The sequence below is a fragment of the Cajanus cajan genome, chromosome 6 (genome assembly GCF_000230855.2).
Source record: "Cajanus cajan strain Asha chromosome 6, NIPB_CcT2T_4, whole genome shotgun sequence".
In the NCBI taxonomy this organism is placed as follows: Eukaryota; Viridiplantae; Streptophyta; class Magnoliopsida; order Fabales; family Fabaceae; genus Cajanus; species Cajanus cajan.
Window position 1 is genome coordinate 59,134,819 of NC_138522.1, and position 23,322 is coordinate 59,158,140.

At 32.0% G+C, this 23,322-nt stretch overlaps 4 protein-coding genes across 5 annotated transcripts; all 4 read right to left on the reverse strand.

Moving 5' to 3' along the window:
* Positions 1-631: 631 nt before the first annotated feature.
* Positions 632-3,640, reverse strand: LOC109797825 (nuclear transcription factor Y subunit C-3). 2 transcript variants are annotated; one of them, XM_020357967.3, is made up of 4 exons: positions 3,560-3,640; positions 3,264-3,312; positions 1,487-2,292; positions 632-922 (listed from the first exon to the last, which is right to left on the reverse strand). In XM_020357967.3, the coding sequence occupies exon 3, from the start codon at positions 2,289-2,291 to the stop codon at positions 1,509-1,511; it is 783 nt and encodes a 260-aa protein (XP_020213556.1). In that variant the 5' UTR covers position 2,292; positions 3,264-3,312; positions 3,560-3,640; the 3' UTR covers positions 632-922; positions 1,487-1,508. The 2 variants fall into 2 exon arrangements, with proteins under 2 accessions (XP_020213556.1, XP_020213557.1); XM_020357968.3 differs by having other exon boundaries at positions 1,487-2,331; positions 3,560-3,621.
* A 6,632-nt stretch (positions 3,641-10,272) lies between these two features.
* CAX11 (cation exchanger 11) lies at positions 10,273-13,291 on the reverse strand. The gene is made up of 2 exons (XM_020358429.3): positions 12,257-13,291; positions 10,273-11,451 (listed from the first exon to the last, which is right to left on the reverse strand). Exons 1-2 carry the CDS (start codon positions 13,103-13,105, stop codon positions 10,687-10,689), a joined length of 1,614 nt encoding a protein of 537 aa, XP_020214018.1. The 5' UTR covers positions 13,106-13,291; the 3' UTR covers positions 10,273-10,686.
* A 699-nt stretch (positions 13,292-13,990) lies between these two features.
* LOC109796979 (signal peptidase complex subunit 3B) lies at positions 13,991-17,282 on the reverse strand. Its single transcript, XM_020356858.3, has 6 exons — positions 16,984-17,282; positions 16,852-16,899; positions 15,313-15,375; positions 14,739-14,792; positions 14,387-14,473; positions 13,991-14,290 (listed from the first exon to the last, which is right to left on the reverse strand). The coding sequence occupies exons 1-6, from the start codon at positions 17,107-17,109 to the stop codon at positions 14,165-14,167; spliced, it is 504 nt and encodes a 167-aa protein (XP_020212447.1). The 5' UTR covers positions 17,110-17,282; the 3' UTR covers positions 13,991-14,164.
* A 2,063-nt stretch (positions 17,283-19,345) lies between these two features.
* LOC109795679 (basic 7S globulin 2) lies at positions 19,346-20,732 on the reverse strand. The gene has a single exon (XM_020355169.3). It carries the CDS (start codon positions 20,699-20,701, stop codon positions 19,415-19,417), a length of 1,287 nt encoding a protein of 428 aa, XP_020210758.1. The 5' UTR covers positions 20,702-20,732; the 3' UTR covers positions 19,346-19,414.
* Between the last annotated feature and the right edge of the window lie 2,590 nt (positions 20,733-23,322).

Here is a 23,322-nt window from a genome sequence, read left to right on the forward strand (position 1 = left end):
CCACATACTTGCAAATATCATTGTTTCCTCGATTAATTGGCCCATTTTCGCTTTTTCCATGCCTATCTCTACATGATTTTCAATTTTCACTTTCAATGCTCCATCAAGTAAGATCACAAACGATTTTCCAATGACATATTGTTATCTACCTTAAACATTTTGGTAACATCGACTACTGAAGCCAAATAGACCAAGAGATAAAACATTGGTTTTAATTGTTAATTGAGAAATTGGTCTGGGTTTAAATTACCAACACACTACCATATCCTTTTGAACACAATATTTATTATTGACTAAAATTTATTAAAGAAAACACTATTCTAAGTCCTACACTAGTGTGTAGCTAACATTCCTTTGTAGTGAAAAAGCTCAACCTCCATACATTACGATTTACCTCTCCATAGCCTTACCATGCAGCAACTAAATAGCATTTCTTTCTCCCCCTTTTATTTTGATGGGTGATGGAGGGTAGAAGACGATGTAATTGGTCGGCAGAATTATTAATATGGTGCATATCACAAAACTGTGCAACTGTGCTGTCGCACAAGTTGTACGCATATCATGAGACAACACAATTTCTTTCCACAAACCGAAAGACAGGTAGACAGGTTTAATAAGGAAGCCCGTGATGTGAATGAAAAGATGAGATATATTTTGGGCGCATGACAAGTTTAAACTCAGGTAAAAATCCTGCTATGCACCAGTAAATAAATATTATCATCTGACAACCTGTAAATTAAACCATGAAAAATAACATTTTATCCAGCTAAATCAACGATAAGGTTAAGTTTTCCCTAGCACATTATCTACATACGTTTATAGTCTGCATTGCATGTAAACTATCAGCTACAGCTTCTGCTTGCTATGGACCTTCCCCAACCATTCAGTTTGACATTCACAACTGATTGCAGTGCCTGGTTATCTGCAAACCAGGAGAAGTAGGCAATGTCAGACAAAAATAACAGTGATCAATAACAGTACAGGTAAAAATATAAAAGATCACTTAAGCTGATCAAGTAAATAAATAAAAGTTAATCATTCATACACTGCCAGTGTAAAAAAAAAACTGGCAACCAATCATATCTTTTAAAATTGCTTATTTTATTATTATTTCATTAAATAAGCAACTGACATGGAACTATTAAAAAATATGATTGGCTGGCAGTGTAAAAAAACTTTACATTGGCAGTGTATAAGTGATTAACTCAATAAATAAACAGAGAAAATGTTTTTGTTGAAACTCTGATAAAGCTCATTTTTAAAAGGGCAGCACAAAAGGCAATTTGTATGCTTTTTTAACTATAATAATCTATAACAGAATAACATTCAGAATCAATTAAGAAAAAGAAAAAAAAGTGAAATCAAAGGCCTGCAGCATCAAACTTAACTATAATCAGCGTAATACACTGAAATAAGCATTTCAACATAAAACTTAACTCATAGCATGGACAGATGATTAAAAAGGGTGAGAGAGCCTAAAATTCACCTTAATTTCCATGGCATGTCAGCTAATGTTCCGGGGATGACTGTCGTTGGTCTGGTGGTTGTGGCCACATTTGTGGCGCAATGTAGGGGTGAGACTGCTGAGCATACATATTTGGGTCCATCACGGGCTTACCCATTATGACACCACCAGTTCCAACTTGGGGTGCATGCTGAGGCGGCATGTAGCAGTATGGAAGTGTATCAGCAGGCCCTGCAACAGGCATTGTTCCTCTTGGGATTGATGCAAGCACTTCATCTTTCAAGTCCTCACGAGGCACAATGTCAACCAAGAAATCAAAGATGTCAGTCCTTGTGATAGCTGCAGCAATATCATTTTTTTGAAGTGTTCGCCTTTTGTTCTCTTCAGTGTGATTCCAAGAACGCAGGGTTAACTCTAATATGAACATTTCACATGCCCTTGCAAATATGACTGGAGCCTCAGCTGATATCATTCTAACATCCTCATCAGCCTTCATAATCTTCTTGATCCTTGCCAGGGGAAGACTGTGGTTCTTGAAATCAGTAACCTTCTCAATTTCTTGGTATTGATTTGACCAAAATTGTTGGAGCTGTTGCTGAAGCTGGTGCTGTTGTTGCTGATGAATATGCTGATAAGCAAGTTGATGCTGTCCCAGCTGAGCTCCAGCAGGTTGACTGGTGGATTGAATGGTCCCAACTGATGTCACAACTGACCCCGGTGCCCCAGTAATTTGGCCTGGCTGATATGGGTTAGAGCCATATGCTAATTGAGCTCCACTTCCAACAACCCCCATAGATGGGTTCTGGCTATGCCCTTGATGATCCATTCTGTTTCAGGCAAAATCAAACATAGAATGAAAAGAGTGCCTACACTTCACACACAACCAAACCAAAAAAACATGCAATCGTTAAAGCAAACCTGTTGTTACATCAGCAAGTATAACATGATTAAAGTATTCGATGAAAACATGGAAGGAATGAAAAAAGGGCCTCTAATGCAGTGTTCTCAATCGTGATGTAAAACTATAGGAGCTCCACACAAGAAGGAAACCGTCGTATATTTTTTTCTTGGCATATACAACGCATTAAAGCATGCGGCTTTTGTGCCAAGAAACGCCTGTGAAACATCTTTGATCTTTCTTTCTTGGCGTATACTAAGCATTAAAGCATGTGACTTTTGTGCCTAAAAACGCCCAGGTGAAAGCAATTCACGTGACACAACCAACAGTTTGGAAAGCATACTAGATATCAAAATTGATCAACAAATCTCTCCCTCACCCAAAACCATAATACTTTCTATTTAAGAAGCTTCATGTGCCTCCAAAAATACAGGACAACCTCCCAATTCAACTAAAGAATCTTATATTGTTCACAAAAGAAATTTATGCCTCAACATAACATCCATCATCAGGATTTCCAGGGCTTTTAACCGCATGCCTGATTTTAATTTTTAACAAGGAATCATAAAAAAAGAGGAGCAGTTTTTATTTTCCATATTTTCTAACAATTAAGATCATAGAGAATTCTTCACTTCCAAAACATGTCAATTTCACATATACGGAAGTTCGCCACAAGAAAATTAACCAAAGGAACCACAAAAAGGGGAAAAACAAATAAAAATAAAAGCAACTGCAAATGGAATTATGGGTGGCCAATAAAAATTATCCCAAAAAGTAATATATTAACGGATAGACAAAAAAGCATGAAGACCACGTTACAGTAAACCTAAAAAAATGCAGATGCATGAACAAAATCACATAGATATATGCACTGGTAGAGCAAGAGTTGTTACTTGTTACCTTGCCTAAGAGATGATGCTGTGCTCTCTAAACACTGATAACCCAGAACCTGAAAAGGAATCAAAAGGGAAAAAAAATATCAAAAAATAATGATCAGATATTATCTTTGATTCAAAGATCTAAGGAATGAAAATTGTGATGGGTTGAACACAAGAAGCAGTGTTTTTTTCAAGTGTGGAAGATCCCAAAGCTTGCAGCAGACAAAAATTTAGGGTTTCAGAAGAAAATTCGAAAACAAAAGAAAGCATAGCAGAGCTGTCCTAAGAAATTGCAATGTTTTTTTCTTTGGAACGAACCTCAGACAGACAGCGAAGTGCGAGAACAAAAGTTGTGTGATCGATTCTGACTAACATTGTCGGACCTAACTCTTATATTTCTAAGTATTTTCAACTTTTTTTATGACCAATTTACCCTTCTCATATTCTCACTCCAATGTAGTATTTCTTTTCCTTTTACAATTATAGGAATTTAGATTTTTCAATTTACTTGTAAAATTATGTTATAAAAAAAAAAGTACTTGTAGAATCATACGTGTCATCAAAAAAATTCTTTTATTATATTAGTTTTAATTGTTGCTATAATAATTTTATTCTAATTTTAAAAAAATTTAAGCATTATTATTTCTTTATTGAAAATTAAATCAGTGTTATAAAACGAATTATATAAAGACAAAATCTTAATAAGATTAAATTTTATTAAAATATAATGACAATGTAAGTTTTTTCCATACTATCATTTTTTTTTTAAATATTTTTGTGGATATAGAGTGTCTACAAGTTAAAAGATAAATTTCTCAAGGTAATTTGTTATATGACATAATTGTTTAATTATGTAATAATTACTTTAGAAATTACATTTATAATAATTTAATTAATTGATAGCATAATTTTTTTTTCTTTTCACAAATAGTATATATATATATATATATATTAACATTTTATTTTTACAATTATTATTTTAAAATTTATATGAAAATATTTTGTTAGTTAAAAAATTATAGTGACGTGCTTATTAAATTTAATATAATCTTTTTAAATGTTTAAAATATTAGTACAATAAATAAAATAGTTAATTGTCTAATTAATTATTTGGATTTTTTTTTAAATTTTCATATACGCATATATATTTATTTTTTTTACAAAACATGCATGCATATGTTAATAGCCTTAAGGCTGTTATTACATTAATTAACTTGTCTATTTTATTATTTTATCTTAATAATTAAGCTGACTTTATCACTTTCATTCCTTAAAAAAAAAACATATTATTTCCGTCGATATATAAGATTCAATTTAAAATACTTACTTCTTGTTCTATATAACATTCAATTCATATTTTCTTATGTCTTGTATGTTAATTTGTTCATATTAAAATAATTATAACTAAAGTGTACTTTTCTTAATTTAATAAAATATATTAATTATAATTTTTTTTAAAATATACACTCTAATTGATTAAAATAAATAAATATTAATTAAGAAAAAAATAATATTATCTTGTATATAAAACTTAAATATTTAATTCATTAAGATTAAAAAAATAGTTAATTTAATTGATAATAATATAATTTTCTCACTTTTATAATTTTTTTCCCAAAATTACTCTTACTACTTTTTTAATTAATACTCAACTCTCTCTTAATTAATTAAAGTGTATATCCTATATTACTTTCCTCTCATAATTAATGTTACTTACTCTCATAATCAATTATAATACATGTCTATAATTATTGTATTTCATCAAATTAAGCTCCCTTAATTTTTTATTTTTTATTTTTCATTAATCTAACCCTGAACCTAATCTCTAAAATCAAAGATCCTAAATCTTAAATCTCTCATGGTCTCAGTCTTGTCATTCTTATGCCTCATATTTGAAATGACTTTCATGTTTTTGTAGAAAAAGAAAAATAAGAAGAGATCATAAAAATGTAATTTAAATAAAATAAATAGAGTTAATTCTTATAATTAAGAAATAATAAAACAAACAAGTTATTTGATGTAATATTATTATTCACCTGTATATCCTCGCATATTTTGGAGAAGCTCTGATAATTATTATTTTATCTTATAAGAGAACTAAATCCGCTAATTACATTCAATTTTGTGGGTAAAAAAATACAAATAAACTGTAACGTTTTTTTAATGAAATAAAGTGTATTACATTAAATTTTGTCAATACAAAAGGAACTAAAATAAAATATGATGCGTTATTTTTATTTATTTATAGTTAAATAAAGTGTGTAAAAAATTGATATGTGTGAATTCAAAATTTGAAAGGAGGAGATTGGGGAAGAGACACGGGCCTCTCGTGATTTGAAGGTCTCTCTTTTTTCTCGCATCAGTTTCGCTGCACTCTCTTCGTATAATAACTTAACAAGTTACAAATTGTTTTCTTATTTATATCATTTAAATCGTTAATACGCTAAATTTATATTATCTAAATTAAATCTTTGATAGAAATATTTTTTATCAGATTTTATTTAATTTTTATCGAATAAGAGTAATTTAAGATGAACCATTAAGATACTAATATGAAAACAAAAGAATATCATTCATATAAGAGCATTTTGAGTGGGGGTTGTTTATATAAGCAACTCCCTGTGTCACATCAGTTCTTTTTTATTTTATAGATTGTTTAAATTTTAATACCGGAGCTTCTATAAGTAATTTTGCTAAAATTTAAGCAACTTATAAAGTGAAAAAGAGTTGATATGACATAGGGGTTGCTTATAAGCAATCCCCACTGCAGATGCTCTAAGATTTTTTTAGTTAAAATGACTTATACTTTTCACTGAAATGTTCTTATACTTGGACAATAGTGGTGTTCATGAATCAATTTTTTGAAAAATATAAATCGAACCGTTTTATAAAAGTGTATCGGTTAACCGATCTATTTTTTATAAAGTAGATCGATTTGATTTTTTTTAAATATGAATCGGTTTTTCTGAAATTGTATTGGTTCCGTGCGGTGCAGTTATCTATTTTTTACTCATATATGGATCAGTTTTTTCAAAAAATCAAACCGAACCAAACTGATCCACTTTGTAAAAATGAATCAGATAACTGAACCGTTTTTATAAAGTGAATCGGTTCGAATTTTTTAATACGGAACGAATCTGTTCGGATCAATTTGAATTTATTTGTACATCTTTATTGGACAAAGTAAAGATCATCTTTATTTTTTCATTACTAAAGTTTTAAAAATATAAATGTGATTTTTTCAAAAGTATGCATCAGCTTCATTTTATTGATTTTTTCAAAAGTTTAGAAAATGGAAAAAGTAGAAGTAAAAAGAAATGTAGAGAATCTATTTTCACTTGAACATGATTTTCATTTTGAACAAGACATATATGTTTTATATTATAATTTAATTTTCTTATTTATATTTATAATTAATAAATTAAATTACACTTTTAGTTCTTTTATGATATAAAATTGACAATTTTGGTCATCTAATTTTTGGTTTCGTAATTTTTGTCCCTCAATTCTATAAAGATATGCAATTTTAATTTTTTGGTTAAAAATTTATTCTTTAATTTGTAATGGTTGCCATAATCTATATTAGATAGATGACATGTTAACTACTATTTAATAATAATATTTAGATTAAATTACACTTTATTTTTTTTTTATTTTTATCTTTTTTTATCACTTATATGAGATAAAAAATGAAATTTAACATAAATATTTTTAAATATTAATTATCATGTTATTTATTCAATATTAAATTATGATAAATATTACAATTTTTATAATCAATAGAAGAAAAATCAATAACGGTAAACTCTAAATCTATATGAAAAATGATGAATAATAACAAAAATAACGATAAAAACAATAATATGGTAAAAAAATTAATATGTATAAAAAGGTTATTAAAAATTATAATAAAATATACGAGAGAATATGTTGTCATATTTTTTAATAAAAATTTATAATTTTTTAATTACTTAATTAGTGCCGTAACAAAAAACACTGGTTAGCATTTTCTTATTTATATTATTATTTAAAATGAAGATCACTTAAACATTTTTTTTTACGATTCAAGTAAGATTGACGACTTTAAGTTGATTTTCTTTTTTACACTCACTTTTGAAATGTTTTTTCTTTTAACTTGTGCGTGATATTTGAACAAAGTGAGTATGGTATTTTAAGTAAACACCAAATCTTCCTCTCGTGCATCAAAGATGGTAAAAATCGTTTATCGGTTTCTAGAGATTTTTTTGTGATATCTATATTCTTAAAAAAAAATTTGTTATGTAATTTAGTTCTTTTATTATATTTAATTATTAATTTTATTAATCTTATAAATAGTCAAATATTAATTATCGCAGTAGTATGTATTATCTCTCCCGCAATTAATAAAAAATTATACTACTAAGTCTATTATACTACTAAGTCTTTTGTCATTTTTATTAGGGAAATTTTATGATTTATTAAATATAATAAAAGAATTTATATTTGATTTATGCATCTTTATTTAAGATTTTTTATAACAACCACTCATTTTATTAAATTTTAAATTTAATAATTTAGAGTTTATAATGTTAAACATGTAGCTAAAACAAACATAAAAATTAAGGATAATTGAGATAGAAAAATTCAACTATAAGAAATATATGAAATATGACAGTAACTTTTTATTTTAATTAAAACACTTATGATCAAAATATTTAAATATAACAAAATATTCGTTCTTAATTGAAAAATATCAAAAATTGTGATTTATATTAGATAATAAATATTAACATGACACTTAATTGTTATTCAATTAACTAGTAGAGTTAATAACCGAATATAACGGAAGAATTAACTTATATAGTAAAATTATAATTTAAAATTTTAAATATTAAAAAAAATCTTTTAAAAACTTAATATTTTTGGGACAAAATTAAATGTTTACACGTAATTTTTCACAATTACGATTCATTTGACTTTTTTTTTATACTCTCTCCCAAAGTAATCTTTCAAAGCGATGGATGGTAATTTTTTATGTGAAATTTGTGCGGGTGGCATCATTCTAAGGGCAATTAAGTGCCCTTTCGCTGAAACAGAACCATTGAAAAAGTCAGCGATGATATGATTATAGGCATAGCCATAGGTAGTGCTTTTCAACTCCCAAAGGTCAAGAGACCAAAAACAGAGGAAGCCATTTCCATGAAACGAAGCTAGTAGTGGCACACGCCAAAACCCTTTTCCCCCACTTTTTACCCTTTATTCACTCACAATGGGAACTTCTTTATACCTATCATCAACTTTTTTTCTAACCTCACTTCCAATGACTAGGGTACCACTTTCTATTCACCAAATAAAATGGGTACCACGTTACCAACATTCATCTAGTAGCCACTCTCGTGGAAAGTGTTGGACTTCTTTTCTAAATAAATAATACGTTGAAGGAAATACTTTCCTTCTAGACATCATATTAAATTACTAATTTTAACAAAGATTTACATAGAAAGTTATAAGTGTTGTCTTATAAGGAAAGATTAAAATCCATTAAATAAGAAAGTATGTTTTATTATAAAAGTCAAGGTTATACTTAATTTTAAAGAAATTTTATACGACTTGAGTCACACTTAAAATTTAAGACAACTTTTTTATTATTGTCCTAATAGAATTCCTAACTAGCTTTTAATTAAGGACTTTAAAGTTATTCTAAAATAATATTTTTCTCATTCAACTTGTCCTTTACCTTTTTTATTGGTTAGAATTGTAATTATTACAACAAATTCAAACTTAGATATTGTCTATCTTAATTTAACCTTGTCATTAGACTAATCTTAATTATTCATTCCCTTTATTTAGAGTAGGAGAAGTTGGAGAAAAGGCAATCAAGATACAAAACTAGAATTTAAAAAATATATATCTATCCCTAACAAGAAAAAGAAGGGAAAAAACGGCATTTTTTTCTCTCTTTAAATTTCTCTCAAGAAAATGAAAAGACTAAAAATTGAAGTAAGTTTTCCAAATTATCATTCCTCTCAAGTTATTTTAATTGTTAATGAGTGTTTTATTTTATAGATATTTTTATCTTTTAAATATAAAAATTATTTTATTTTATCTACTTTTTATCTAACAAAATAAGTGAAAATGTATCTCAAAACATTTCATTCTCGTTATTAAGATAGAACAACTTTATATCAGCTTATTCATATTCTCATTGGCAATAAGACACCAAAAAAAATGCTGATTGGTAATGCAGCAAATACTCATTTGATGTCCCTTATCTCTATCCTTTACTTTTTATCGCATCACATCTTTAATCCTGTAAATAACTTGTCTCACTTCTCTTCTTATATTTCTTTTGAGTGTTAAATGAATATTTTTCCTTACTAAAATAGACATTACAGCAATCAAACCAAGTGTTCCAAACTAAACCGTTGGACCTGAATGAAGACTAAGCACGTTTGAAGTGGCGATGCGGTGGTAAATATTCGATTTGGTTTTCACGATTACAGTGAAGCAACTATTTGTCGTTTTCAATTTTTCACGTATTTTCTTCGATTAAGGAATATCCAAAGCGTATCCTAACATATGCTAAGCAGGTTGCTGTACTAAAACAGGCCTGAAGAACTCGGGCTAACTTATTGTCTACACTTTACACGTACCTGCCTTCAACATCAATGTAATTTTCTGAGTGAAGTTCCAAATCATACTTTGTGGCTGATTGGGAAAAACTATACTGGAAGGATAACGCATGTCCCTGTGAGAGTTATGATGATAACGGTATGGGAATCTTGAATCCCTATATTAACCACAGTCTTTCTTTCTGATCTTGAAGAAATCCATATTTTATCGCAAAACTAAGCGACAGAATGTTTAATTTGCAAGGGTTCTTGACTTGTCAAAGTCATGTAAGGAAGACGTTTCGCTAGAGAGGAAGACAAAGGAAACTGAACATTAAGGATTTAAAAGTACAATTAATCTAATCATATTTTTACTCTATTTAAAATTACTCATCTAGCTTCTTATTTATGAAATGGGAAAAAAAAATACAAACCCATGTATAAGATGCCAAAATATTCTTTATTACTTGTTAAAAAAGTTCGTCCAATATAACTAACAATCAATCTCATCTTACGTACCAAACTAAAAAAAACAATGAAGTTACAGTAGTAACAGAATTGGGAACAAAAAAGTCAGTCACCTAAACCGATACTAAATAGGTAAGCATTGGGAGGATTCCTGACTGCTATGGACTGAAACTAAACATTTCTATCTACCTAAAACTAATGAAGAAACCGAAAAGAAAAACTCATCATGATCATGCCCTGTTAAAAGAAAAACATTTCTCTTTTAACACTCTATATGGTGAATTTACTATACATGTTGAATTCTTCCTGCAATAATGCCATCTATGTGGATTTAACTCATTGTTGGGTTTGATTATGAATAAAAATCATAAACCTACCTACGAAGAATCATCCCGAAAACATGGCTATTACTAAACTCGCTGCCATGAATGCGACATAGATACCCACCAGACAGAATCCCCAAAACCTAGGCACTCTGAATCTGCACCAAGTGATCACCAAGAGAGACCCCATAAGGCTTGAAAGCAGAAATACAAATGCGATCACGATACCAACGTGGAAATTTAGCTTATAGGCACTAGGATATATATTGGCTGTCTGTATCACCAAAGCACTTCCGAGGCCAACAAGCATGTTAAACATTGGTCCTGCAAAGCATCCGGCCATTGCCATCGCCGGATGACCGGCTTTAGCAACTGCGACATCAGCAACAAGATCTCCCACTGAATTTCCCCACGCCAGCACCGTAAGACCCAGGAGTGCTGGCGGCAGTTTGAGAAGTGTGCCTATAGCTTCCAGGCAGTTCACCAGCTCTCCAGCTGTAGTAGATATCCAAAACACGCTCATAATAAATGCCACAACGACCACGGGTAGATGCTCTGTTTTGGGGGGTTCTTTTTCCATTACATAATGAAGAAATGCAAGAGAGAAACTTGTCATGAGCACTACTGACCAGAGGGGGAAGAGAGTGTTGGGGAGGAGGAAAACTATGGGATGATCAAATGGCACGAATGAGTTGCAGGCATACAAGAGGGCTAGTGGACAAAGTGCAACATTGGCTGATGCATAAAATCTGTTCCATTGTGATGGTGCTGGTTGAGGGATTGTCAACCTTAAGAGAGTTGAGACAGGAAGCTCCCATGTTTTAGAAATCTGTGCGCACAGAGCAAGGGATAAAGAGTCAGGATTGGAAACCTTACAACGTCTAGTAGAATAATTCAATTATATTGTACAGAACTAGAAACATCCAAGCAATGCAATGCATATAATTGTCTTACAGGGTACTGAATCACTTTTAAGAAGAGTTATATGAAACACCATTGAATGAAACTAACAGACATTACCAAATTAAAAGAATGATCATGGTAGCATCAGCTACAACAACTGTCAATCTAATTGATTTTTATACTAGAATCTTGAAAGGTTACCTGCTAAGCTTGACTTAACATTTACCAACAAAGGGATCAATTGCCTCCCCACAACCCCCTTTTGTGGATCATTAAAAGAAAAAAGGATTAACAAAGGGATCATGTCACTCAATGAAAAACATCACCTACTTTGCAAAATTATGAAGGACCAATATTTTTGGTCTTTATACCTGTTGTTATCCCTCTCTTTTATTTAAAGAAACTCACAAGTCACACCTAACGTAAGCTTCCAATTGTGTCTGGTTTCCTTCCAAATTCAAGCACACTATCATTCTATCCATAACTTCACAGAAGGATATCATATTACCAAAACTGATCACATGAAAACATGAAAAGTGGTATGGCAAACAATATGCTAAGCAGACTCAGTGCTCTTACTCTTAAAGCTATAAAACAAAACGCGTTAGGCACTCCAACTATAAGTCTATAACCTCGCTCGCTCCCAGTTTACTACATGAATCATCACAGATTAAAAATAAAAAAAAAACTAGAACGCGAAAAATAAAGGTAAAGTTAAATTTGAATCATACCAAACGAAAAGCAGCGCGCAGTCCAGAAGCGCGTTTGTCTCCGTCGCGAGATCCGGAAGGTTTAACGTCGGAATCTGGTTGCACGTGTCCCTCGAGATCCGCGGAAGTGTTGACGCTGCGATTGGGCAATCCGAAATCCATGTAGAAGACGAAAGCGACGAAGAAGAAGTAGAAGGCGACGAATCCGATGGCCTGCCAGAGGAAAATCTCGGCGGAGAGGTAGACGTAGAAGAGGAAGAAGGCGGCGGTGAGGTAGAAGAGGAGGTCTCTGACGAAGGGGGCGGGATCGACGGCGAAGGGAGCGGCGTAGATGGCGACGAAGCCGACGACGAGGGCGGAGACGAAGGTGCCGGCGGAGAGGATGGCGGCGAGGCCAGTGCGGTAGTGGCCGGCGCGGAGGGCGGCGAGGGAGGCGAAGACGTCGGGGGCGCCGTTGCCGAGGGAGAGGAGCGTGACGGCGGCCATGCTGGGGGAGAGGCTGAGGTGGGAGGCGAGCTTGGTGGTGACGAGGGAGAAGTGGCGCTGCGCGGTGGTGATGAGGATGTAGAAGTGGAGGAGGAGGAAGAGGATGAGGGTGGGGATTGAGAGGGTGGAGCTTTGTGGGAAGAGGCAGTGGTAGTTGAGGAGGCCATTGCTGGATTCGTTGGAGCAGGATGCGATTGCGACCAGTGACCTACGTGCTGCAGAGGGAGGGTTTACGGTGAAGAAGAATATGAGAACGAGGGTGATTGTGAAGATGAGTGAGAGTGAGTGAATCATTGATGCCACTGCCATTCCTCTCTTCCTTTCTCCCTCTCTGCTTCCGCCATCACAAGCATCACGCCATTTCCGCGTTCCTTGCTTTAACATCTACACGCTTTCTTATTTTTTAGGATCCTTCCATGAGTAGCTTTTTTTTAACGACTTTACTGTTACTTGATTTCAACTGTAGATTTGTGATTATTTCATTTTAGAATTCTTAATCATGATCATTTTCTTTTCCTTTGATTATAGTTTATTTATTATTTATCAAAAACCGGATTATTATGTCAATAACTTTTAGTAGTTTCTCGCACCTAGTCAAGCCTATTATCCCCCATGAACTAGGTGAATTCTGAACCTAACAGCCAAACACTTGTTTCTTTCTTACACAATCATTCAATAAGTCGAAATTGTGGAATAGAGATCAGATGATTCAGATATTAGCTCAGCAAATCAAACTTAAAATATGCATTAAAATTTGAATCATTCATTCTTTGTCTAGCAATTCTGGTTTAATGAGTACGTGACGTGAAAATGTGAATTTCGTTTTGTAACTGTTCTAAATCCATTTCCGTGCCTGATTGTGATTTTGTAGACACCCATGTGAATTTGTTCTGTGTTTAATGTATTAGGGGAAAACTAAAAGATCGGGTCATAATATTAAAAAAAAAAAAAACTAGTACATTTTAATACTTAAAATGAAACAAAGTTGTACAAAGCGCATTTTGTAAATTTATTCGTGTGGCAAAATTGCAAAAAAAAAAAAAAAAAACCATTACAGTTGCTACCTGATCCGGGATAAAATGTTTTTTTTCTTTGTTTTTGGTACCAGAGACGTCGCTTTTCACTACCAGAAAACTGAGTAACAATTTCAAACTTTTCAAGGCGAACAATGCTCAAGTAGTTTCAACTTTCAACAGCTAGAGGGTTCATTATAGCATAATATGTTTTTTCTGGAGGAACTAAAAAAGTTCAGAACAATGCAAGAGACAATTGAAGAACACAAGCAAACTTCGGATGTTCAAGTATTCATTCAGACACTATTGATTTTACTTTCCAAAACACAAAAATCCCTTCCTGATTCTAGTTCTTTGAACCAACATTCTATATCCGCTATTGAAAAGGTTAAAGTTACAGGAAAAAAAAAATTAACTTGACAAGAAGACATCATCTATATTCTTGTGGCAATCGGTAACCTGGCATGACTATTTTATCTGCAAACATTTTGCCAGTCTTTGGCATAACATGCCAATGCATAGTCAGGTTATATTCTTTGCCACGCAAATTGCTCCCCTACACATGAGGAAAAACAAAAGAAAAGAAAAATTAAGGCCTAAAGAAATCTGAAGCAAATCATATTAATCATAAAATCCCTTGAGAGTTGTATACCTGGTCAATGAAGCGGTACTTATTCGATGTATGAATCCAAAACTTCGCATGCTCTTTAGAGGGAATGATACCATCCCATAGGGATATCTGTAAAATGGCAGTTCAAGAATCTAAACAACATACATGACACAACATGTACCAAAGATGGCAGATATGCAGAATACTATGAAAAGGCACCGCTATCTGAGTGATATGATAATAAACAAACTCTGATGTCACCGCCTCGCCGTTGAAAATTCAAAATCCACTAGCAGTTTAACACACGATTATTACGGTTACATTTTATTTTTCCTCTATAAAAAACACGGTGGCAAACTTGCAATTTAAATACTTATATTTCAAATGTAGATACCTGATTCAAGGAATTCTTTGGAGTTTCATACTCGGCAGCTAGAAAAACAAAAACCTGCAAACAATATAAAATGACACAAAGTTAAGACACTGTACAACCCTGATATTCTAGCTTCCAAAACTTTTAGAATAATAATTTATCAGAAAAAGATCTCATGGGTAAGTAATACTAAGCAGTTCCAACATTTTCATAAAAATACAATTTGGTACAAAATAAAAATGAAAGGGCAAGAATAGAAATATATATTTCATGAAATGAAACAAATTATAACAATAGATCAGGCAATTTAAACATTAAGACACATTATGATGGGAGGCATAGAAAAGAAAACAAGCACATATTTGGTTTGGATAATTTTCAAGAAATAATCTTTTTTTTCTCCAAAAGCTCTTCGAGGGTTGAGAACAAAAAAGGATTCTTTTTCACAAATAAATCAGTCATGCACAAAATTAATACAAGACATACAAACATTATCATACTTCATTCCTCCCCATCCTACCAAGAGCATCCTTCAGAGGCAAAGGAAGAAAACATTAAAAAATTATAATGCAAAATCCAAATTAAAGTCAAGAACCTGTTTTGTGTTCCATGTGAAAAGGGACTGCAAATCTGCTGATATATTCAGTGTCATGCTGACCTGCAAGAATAGAGAGGCTTCACTTCTGATTAAATAATGAATAAAGATGACATTTGAATATCAGAGAAAGGGGATTACAACAAGCTGGTTTATGACACAATGTGATATCAAAATCATAATATCATATGCAGTTTTCTGAGCATGTGCTTAGAAACATGAGCATGCAACATGTACACAGTATATACTTTGGCAAAAGCTAGATCTTTTTCTAACCAAATAGCACAATATAATTATAATTTTCACCATGCCAGGCCAGTTTAAAATTGCTTTTTATGAACTATAAAATATGCTCCACAAATCTGTTCTGTGTTCTACCATATCCAGAGTATCATACCTTAAATGCCCTAAACAATCTCGGAAGAATCTGTCGAGTTATTGTTCACGTTTCCAGTTGACAGTCTCGGACATTGGAACAGGTAAATAACATCCTAGTGAATGTATTGAGCTATTCCTTAACAATTTGTGCTTTACTTGTTAAATAAGATCGATCTTGTTTGTTTTACTAAGAGCAAGCTCAAGCTTAGCTTTAAACTCAATTATATAAATGACCCAAGGTCAATTTATATGGACAATTCTATTACTTAGAGAATTGCAACTCTATCTAGAGAACTATAACTAGTTCAAAGATTCTTTTTACTTCGTCTTATAACATAAAAATGTCTAGTAACATCACCCTGAAAAGGGAATACATTGGGAAGAGATCTGGTAACATGAAAATGTCTACTAAACTTAATAATACTGAGAAGAGATCTGATAAAGGGAAAAGCAACTATTCCAGCTATAAACGAGGTAGAAAAGTCAAACGCATGCTTCATATATATTTTAAACAAAACAAGCTTAATATTTAAATTTGCCTCGTTCATACAAATGAGTTAAACTTGAGCATCATCTTTTTTCCCCAGATCAGAGTTTCAAGTGCTCAACTTTATTCATTTACAAATACTAAGCATCTTCAATCTATGGAATTCTTTTACTACATCTCTAGTTCTCTTTCGTTTCATTTGTGGTTGCTTGTTCAGACTCTTTCGCCCCAACTGCAACAACTTTAAGTTGCTTGTTGCATGAGACTACAACCATAAACCCAAAAATTGCAGAATAAACTGCCCAAACATCAATATTCATCCCGAATTTGCAACCACTTAAACATGAAACAGAAATAAATACCACCTGCAACATAATTACGAGCTTAATATCGATACAGTCAAGTGCAAAGACATTTAGGGTTTTCATTTGTGAGTCAATTAGAAATCAGTAAATCAGCCCAACTAAGACTCCTATCACAAAAAAAGTCAACAAAATTTCAACATTGTCGCAATCCGTGATATAATGAAAAGCAACAAAAACTGTAACGTTTAAACACGATCCTAAATCTGAAGGAGGATCCAGAGAAGAAAGCGGATATGAAAAGTTATGAAGGCGTTAGACGCAAGAAGGAAGCAGCACGTTGTTTTGAGTAGGAAAACAAAGAGGAGTTACCTCGTCATTGCCGTTGGGCTGTTTCTGAAACCAATTGATGTTCAAGACCTGCATCGGGAAACACGGAGCAGAGTGAGGAAAAGGGGTGAAAGATTGAGCGTGAAAGTGAAATTGGCGAGAGAAAAGAGGGACCTGGACTTGCGCGGAGGGAGTGGGGGAGTTGAAGTTGTCGGAGAGAGAGGCCATGGCGCACATGAGGGCGAGAATCGTAACGGCAAAGGTGAGCAACGCGTTGGCTCTGTAGCCGAATGAATGCATTTTGAGGGTTTCTCTGCGCCGTCTTATTCTTGTTCTTCTTCGATTGTGTGTGTTTGATGAGAAGAAAAAGAGAGAGACAGTGGAAGACTAGTAGACTGTATTTAGGCATACATGGAAACGTTTCAGTTTTTCTGCTCTCTCATTGGATCCAACACGCCTCTGTCCTAAATCTCACTTTCCCTCATTTTCAAAATAAATAACGGACATTTATTTTTTATATATATTCTTAACTATTTTTTTCACCACAAAATAATTATACTATAATATTTTTTCAGTTTAATTTTCATTTACTATCAAAATAATAATAATAATAATAATATATTCTTATAAAATAATTATTGCAAAGATTACAAATATGACCAGACATAGGAATTTAATATTAGATAACAGTGTATTATATTATTAATATTCTATTAATATTATTATATATAATATCTATTCCTTATAATTAATTTAGTTTATAATAATAAACTTATTTTATTATATATATATATATATATATATATTTTATATATATTATTTTTTAATTAATATTTATATATATTTTAACTTATAATATATGTCTTATATTATTTCTCTTTCACGATTCATATTTATTTATTTTTTAATCAAATAGAGTATATATACTCTTTAACAAATTGATATTTAATGTATTTTATTAAATTAATATAATACATTTTAATTAGAGATATTTTAATTTAAAAATGATTAGTATATATATGAAACCGTGTGAATTGGGACTGTTGTAGAGAAATAAACAATTATTGTAAAGTATTGTAAATAAAAATAGAGATGGTATATGATTTATTTTTAAAAGAATAAAGGTATGTTATGTTATCAATATATTTAATTATTTAATATTTTATATTATTTTTGTTTGTAACCATTTTTTTTTTCTTTTGTACAAAAATCTTAAGTTTTGGTTTCATTATCATTATTAAGAAAATAGTTATCTAGCTTGTACCTCTGATTTTAAAATTATATATATATATATATATATATAATTTTGATCGATGTAATTAAATTTTTCATGTGTATGAACTTTATTTATTTATTTCAAGACTTTTTAACTATTGAGACAAGAGATCTATAATGGAAGACCATATACTAGTCATTCTCTTCTTTAAAAGTATTTACAATAAAAATTGTAATATCGCACATGTCAATCATCATAAGAGTACATATATGGTCAAGGTTTGTAGACCAATTTATTTAGTCAATGCAAATATAAACTCAGTTTTAAAAGTACATATGATTATAACAAAAATTTTAGTCCAGCCTTTAAAGCTTATAGACTTTGCAAACTTTGCATAGTAATGATTTGTTTGAAATTTAGTGTATTCATACTTTTAAATTTTTAAGACATTAAAATTTTATAGTTTTTGTTAGAATGTATAAAAATTGATATGTTAAGATTTTGAAATTTTAATTAAAATATTTGTTGTTTACAAGTGTATTTGTACTATTCACATCGGTATTAGGGCCCACTCTGGCACTAAGAAAGTCGGACCACATCGGCTGAGTAAATCAAATCACTTTCCAACGGATAAGATAAACAGATAAGCCTACAATATTATATATCATAACTGACCTCACACTCACACAAGAAAAAAAATCATAATTTATACTAAAGTACGTGCATTATATATAAGAGACTTATATATTCACAAAGACTAATTTAAGCATTGAAGTCTCTTTTGCAAGTACTCACCCCATTCAAGAGTAACCAACCCGCAGAGTAGAAGAGACTCATCGATCTCGCCAGAAGATAGTCTTTACATCGATCTCAAATAAGAATAGTATTTATATTAGTATTTCTTAAAGTATTATTTTTTAGTTTAAAAAAGGGAAAGAATTTTTTTTTTTTTTTACACTTATATGACCCGCAAATTGACTCGTTTATCTGCGAGTTGAGTTCTGTGGATCGGACATAGACTAACCACTTTTACACTGTTTATTTTGATTGCTTACCAAACATATTTAATCTGTTAAAAATTCAATTTTTGTGAGCTGAACCTTAAATATGGTTCATTTCAATTTAAGATATTTACATTATTGATAATTGTATTTAAACTTGATTTATTGCTTCTCATTTATAGCTGATTGCATGTGAATCTCTTTAGAGGCTGGCATTCAGTTGTTGTTGATTGAGAAATAATTTGTTAATTTTTGTGAGGATTTGAAGGTATTAATTTAAGAAGGAGTGAAGGGAAGCAGAAAGCAGCGTGTGGGAACGTTATTGAGGTGATCAAGTCTTATAGTGGGACTTAGACTTTATTAATATGATAAAGAAGCAGAGTTTGTCTCAGGCATTGGGAAAGTTGAAGAGATTAGCACACTTGAAGTTGAGTGCAGGCTTGGTGGTGAAGCCGAGCCTGGACCTGGCCAGATCGAACACGAGGAGCTTCTCCTCCAACTGCCGCGCGCCAATCGTAATGGGAGCCTTACTTTGCAGCCCTCCGTTGATAACGGCCAAACACTTGACCCCAGGGCGCACCTGCACCATCAGATCTTCCCCGGAGAATTTAAAGGCCGGCCCATTGGGCCTGTCCATGACGAACTCCACCTTGGGGAACTTGCTTGCCTTGTTTGCGTCGCAGCAGAGCGTAAACGGCGCCACCGGCTCCACCTTCACCTCCTCCGGTATCTGGTGGGCGAACCTCTGGGTGAAGGCCTCGAAAATGAAGGATTGGAGGACCATGTAAGGGGTTGAGGTGCTTATGGTGGTCCCTCCGGCTTCGGTGTCTTCGGAGGACCATGGTTTGGTTTGTGTGGGCGGGGTCAAGAGCTGTGAGTCGATTCTGATTGAGTCCACTCTCACGTTGTACTCGCCCTGGGTGGTGATGGTGAGTGGGGTGAAAGCCATGTCGTGGAACATGCTCATGCTCGATGATGCGTCTCCGAAGATTATAGATCCCTTTGAAGCCGGGGAGCGTGAGAGGCACGTGCTGAATTGCCGTTGGAGGCCGAAGTGGGAAGCCAGTTGGTTCGGGAGGGAGATGGGCCCGTGGCCCAGGCCTGCTACTCCTTCAACGCTTCTCGGGAGGCCCTTTTGGGAGAGGAAGGCGGGGGCGCAGGAGAAGAGGAAGTGGGGGACGGTCACGAGTGGGCCGAGTTGGGCCCCCTGGATGGGGTTGATGGCGAGTACGTCTTGGCCCAGCTCGCCCAGGCCCGTTTGTTCGGTGATGGGGTTGGTGGAGACGAGGCCGCAGGCGTTTTTGTGGCAGCCGGGCCTGGAGGCTGCGGGGCAGGTTAAGCATCGGTGGGTGTTGGCCCGGGAGCATTGGGTGGAGTGGCAGAAGGGGGCTTGGTAGGTTTTGGAGTAGTAGTGGTGCTGGCAGTTGAGCCAGAGGTGGTTTCCGTTGAGGTCCAGGAGGAGGGGGAGTTGGGTTAGAGGGGTTCTTTTTTGGAGGTTGGCCCAGTGAAGCCCAGTGGGTGCGTCTTGTTGGACTGGGAGGACTAGGAGGTTGATGGGTTTTGGAGGGTTACTAGGAATACTGTGGTGGGATTGGGGCAGGGGATTGGAGTTGGATGAAAAGAAAAGGAAGGAGCAAGACAGAGTGAGGGCTAGGAAATGGAGGATAGAACCCATTTTTCTGCTCTCTGTATAGAGCAACCTTTATTTTTTAATGAATGATAATACTATGGTCCTGTTACTCAACTTCTATTTATAGGGAACAACCAGTTGATTTTTTGTTGCATTTGAATTCAAATCATATATTGTAAACATGTTAGAATTATAGCAACCATACTTGAAAGATAAAACTTTTCAAAAGAGTTGTAAAAATAAATAATTTTTATCTAACTTCAAGAGTTTTACCTTTATTTTATATAAAAAATAAAAAGTTTCTTAAAAAAAAAAATGGTATATTTATTTATTGAAATAAATGATGATTTAGTAATATTTTTTTAAAAATACTACTAAATCATCATTATTGAATCAAAAGTGAGTGTTATAGACTTGTTTTGACTCGACTAGTTTTTCAGATTAGTCAGTGTTTAACTGTTGATTCACACATTTTAGTTTTAAATGCATTGATAAGGATTTGAATCCTTATCGATCGTCTAAATACAATAAATCAATTCTAAATATAATCAGCTATCTCTATTTTCTAAATATATGTTGTGATTATGCAGTACAAGAAGTCATACACCATAAACTTATTATATTTATAGTAAAAACTGTAGAAATGGTGAAACGGTGCAGTAATTGATAATGCATCGGTAGGAAGATTCTCTTTTGTTTGGCCGTGTTGGTGATAATGGCAGTTCATTAGTTTGGACGTGTTCGAGGCTTGTGAATTTGCAGAAACAACGATAGGATAAACAAAAAGGTAACAGTGATATATATAAGAAAAACAAAGAGTGTTGGAGTATGAGGGGTACTTGGCAGCTGAGAATATAATGCTTAGTTGCATGGCGTGCATGCACATTAATTTCACCTGTTTGTAGTTCTGCAAAGGAGACGTGTGGAATTCATATATACGTGCAAAGCTGTTAGTATTGGATTTTGCCTCGGTAGCCCTGTACAACATTAATTTCTAAACATGATACTGTTTGTGCAAATTTTGATGTATTTCTGTCTCATGTTATAACGCACCATATTCAAATCATCCTTCAATTCATATTTCATTTTTTTTCTCCAACTTAACTATAGCTGTCATTCATTTGAACCCACATAGTACATGGTATTCAATAAATACTTTAAATACTTTATTAATTCTTTCTTACGAATTGAGAACTTCGAGTATATGTCAAATGTCTAGGATCACGAGTTATTTGTGGGTAGGGACTATATTCTAGACTTCTTTTGAATCATAAAATCTTTTTTTTTTTCTTCTGTCTCTGAACTCTTTGTTTCTGCACCTTGGACTAGAATTCCTAAGGTTTGCATAATAACTTATTTTATTTTATTTTTCTCACGGTTTGTTTTACATTTTTCATAATGAGCTTTTATTTATTTATTTTACAATATTAGAATTAAGATTTAAGAAACAAGCTGAATCAGCTAGAAGAAAACTAAACACAAGGTTCTACAAATGCAACATGATAATTGCAATTGATTGATAATTAATTGATCCTTGCAATCAAGACACACATCCTGTGTTTTTCATTAGTCTTTTTCTTCTTTATTTTTGTCCAACTGTATATTAAAGTAGTAAACAATACAGATAATAAAATAAAATAAAAAATCTTCATATACTTTTCATCAAATTTGTATGTGATTTTGTATAAAATTTTGTAATAAATATTTATCATAAAATATTTATAATTAAAAATATATGTATATATTATATTTTAAATAAAATTTAATAATAATTAAAAATACAAATATTTTAATCTAAATATTATCTTTAAAAAATTAAATAGAATTTAGAACATTTATATATATTTGTTAAAAGTGAGTTTATCTAAACTTATTCCGTTCAATAATTCATATTCTATATGAAATTAATTATAACAATTTTGTTGGATTTAAAATTTTTAATGCATAAGTCAAATATGCAAATTTTTAAAAAAATATAAAAATTATTTGCTACTTCATTTTATTAATTCAAATTGACGGATAATCATAAAATCATTTTATATGTTGATTTGAATTAATGAAATAAAGTATCAAATGGTTTTCAAGTTTTTTTAAAAATTGTAGATTTGATCTAAGCATTAACAACTTTGAATTTAGCGGTTGGATCGTTAAAATTTGATGTAGAACATGAGTTATTAAACGGTGGAGTAATTGGATCCCTTCTTATTATTTATTATAAGTTTTTTTTATAAGTTTAATATAACATTTTTAAAAGTTAGGCCAGATTTATTAGTCTATTTTATATTAAATTTAATTTTAAATAAGTTAATAAATCTATTTTTAAATACATGCGAGTTTTTTTTTTAATTTACATCATAAAAAATAATTTACTACAATATTATTAAATTTATTTATTTTCTATTTATTGACTTCATATGACAATGAAATGTAAAACATAAAAGTATAATGAAAATGTCAAAAATATAAGTAATTTTATTTTTTGTATTAAAATTTTTTTTGGCTTATCAAGTTCAACTGATCTTTTTATAAGTATAAGTTTAACTTTTTTAAATAAATAAATTTAATCTTTTTATCAATTAGGTCAACTCAAATTTGTCCATAAAATTTTTATTTAAAATCTTTTATTCTTATTTCTAGCCTCAACAATAATATATTATTTATGTAAA

Excerpts from the sequence above, each read along its gene's own strand:
- LOC109796979 (XM_020356858.3), bottom strand. The coding sequence starts at position 17,109 with ATGCATTCATTCGGCTACAGAGCCAACGCGTTGCTCACCTTTGCCGTT. Across the intron at positions 14,793-15,312 it reads TCACATGGAACACAAAACAG|GTTTTTGTTTTTCTAGCTGC; the intron begins GTTCTTGACTTT and ends TATTGTTTGCAG. Across the intron at positions 14,474-14,738 it reads CAAAGAATTCCTTGAATCAG|ATATCCCTATGGGATGGTAT; the intron begins GTATCTACATTT and ends GCCATTTTACAG.
- LOC109797825 (XM_020357967.3), bottom strand. The coding sequence starts at position 2,291 with ATGGATCATCAAGGGCATAGCCAGAACCCATCTATGGGGGTTGTTGGA.
- CAX11 (XM_020358429.3), bottom strand. The coding sequence starts at position 13,105 with ATGTTAAAGCAAGGAACGCGGAAATGGCGTGATGCTTGTGATGGCGGA. Across the intron at positions 11,452-12,256 it reads TGCGCGCTGCTTTTCGTTTG|ATTTCTAAAACATGGGAGCT; the intron begins GTATGATTCAAA and ends CTGTGCGCACAG.
- LOC109795679 (XM_020355169.3), bottom strand. The coding sequence starts at position 20,701 with ATGGGTTCTATCCTCCATTTCCTAGCCCTCACTCTGTCTTGCTCCTTC.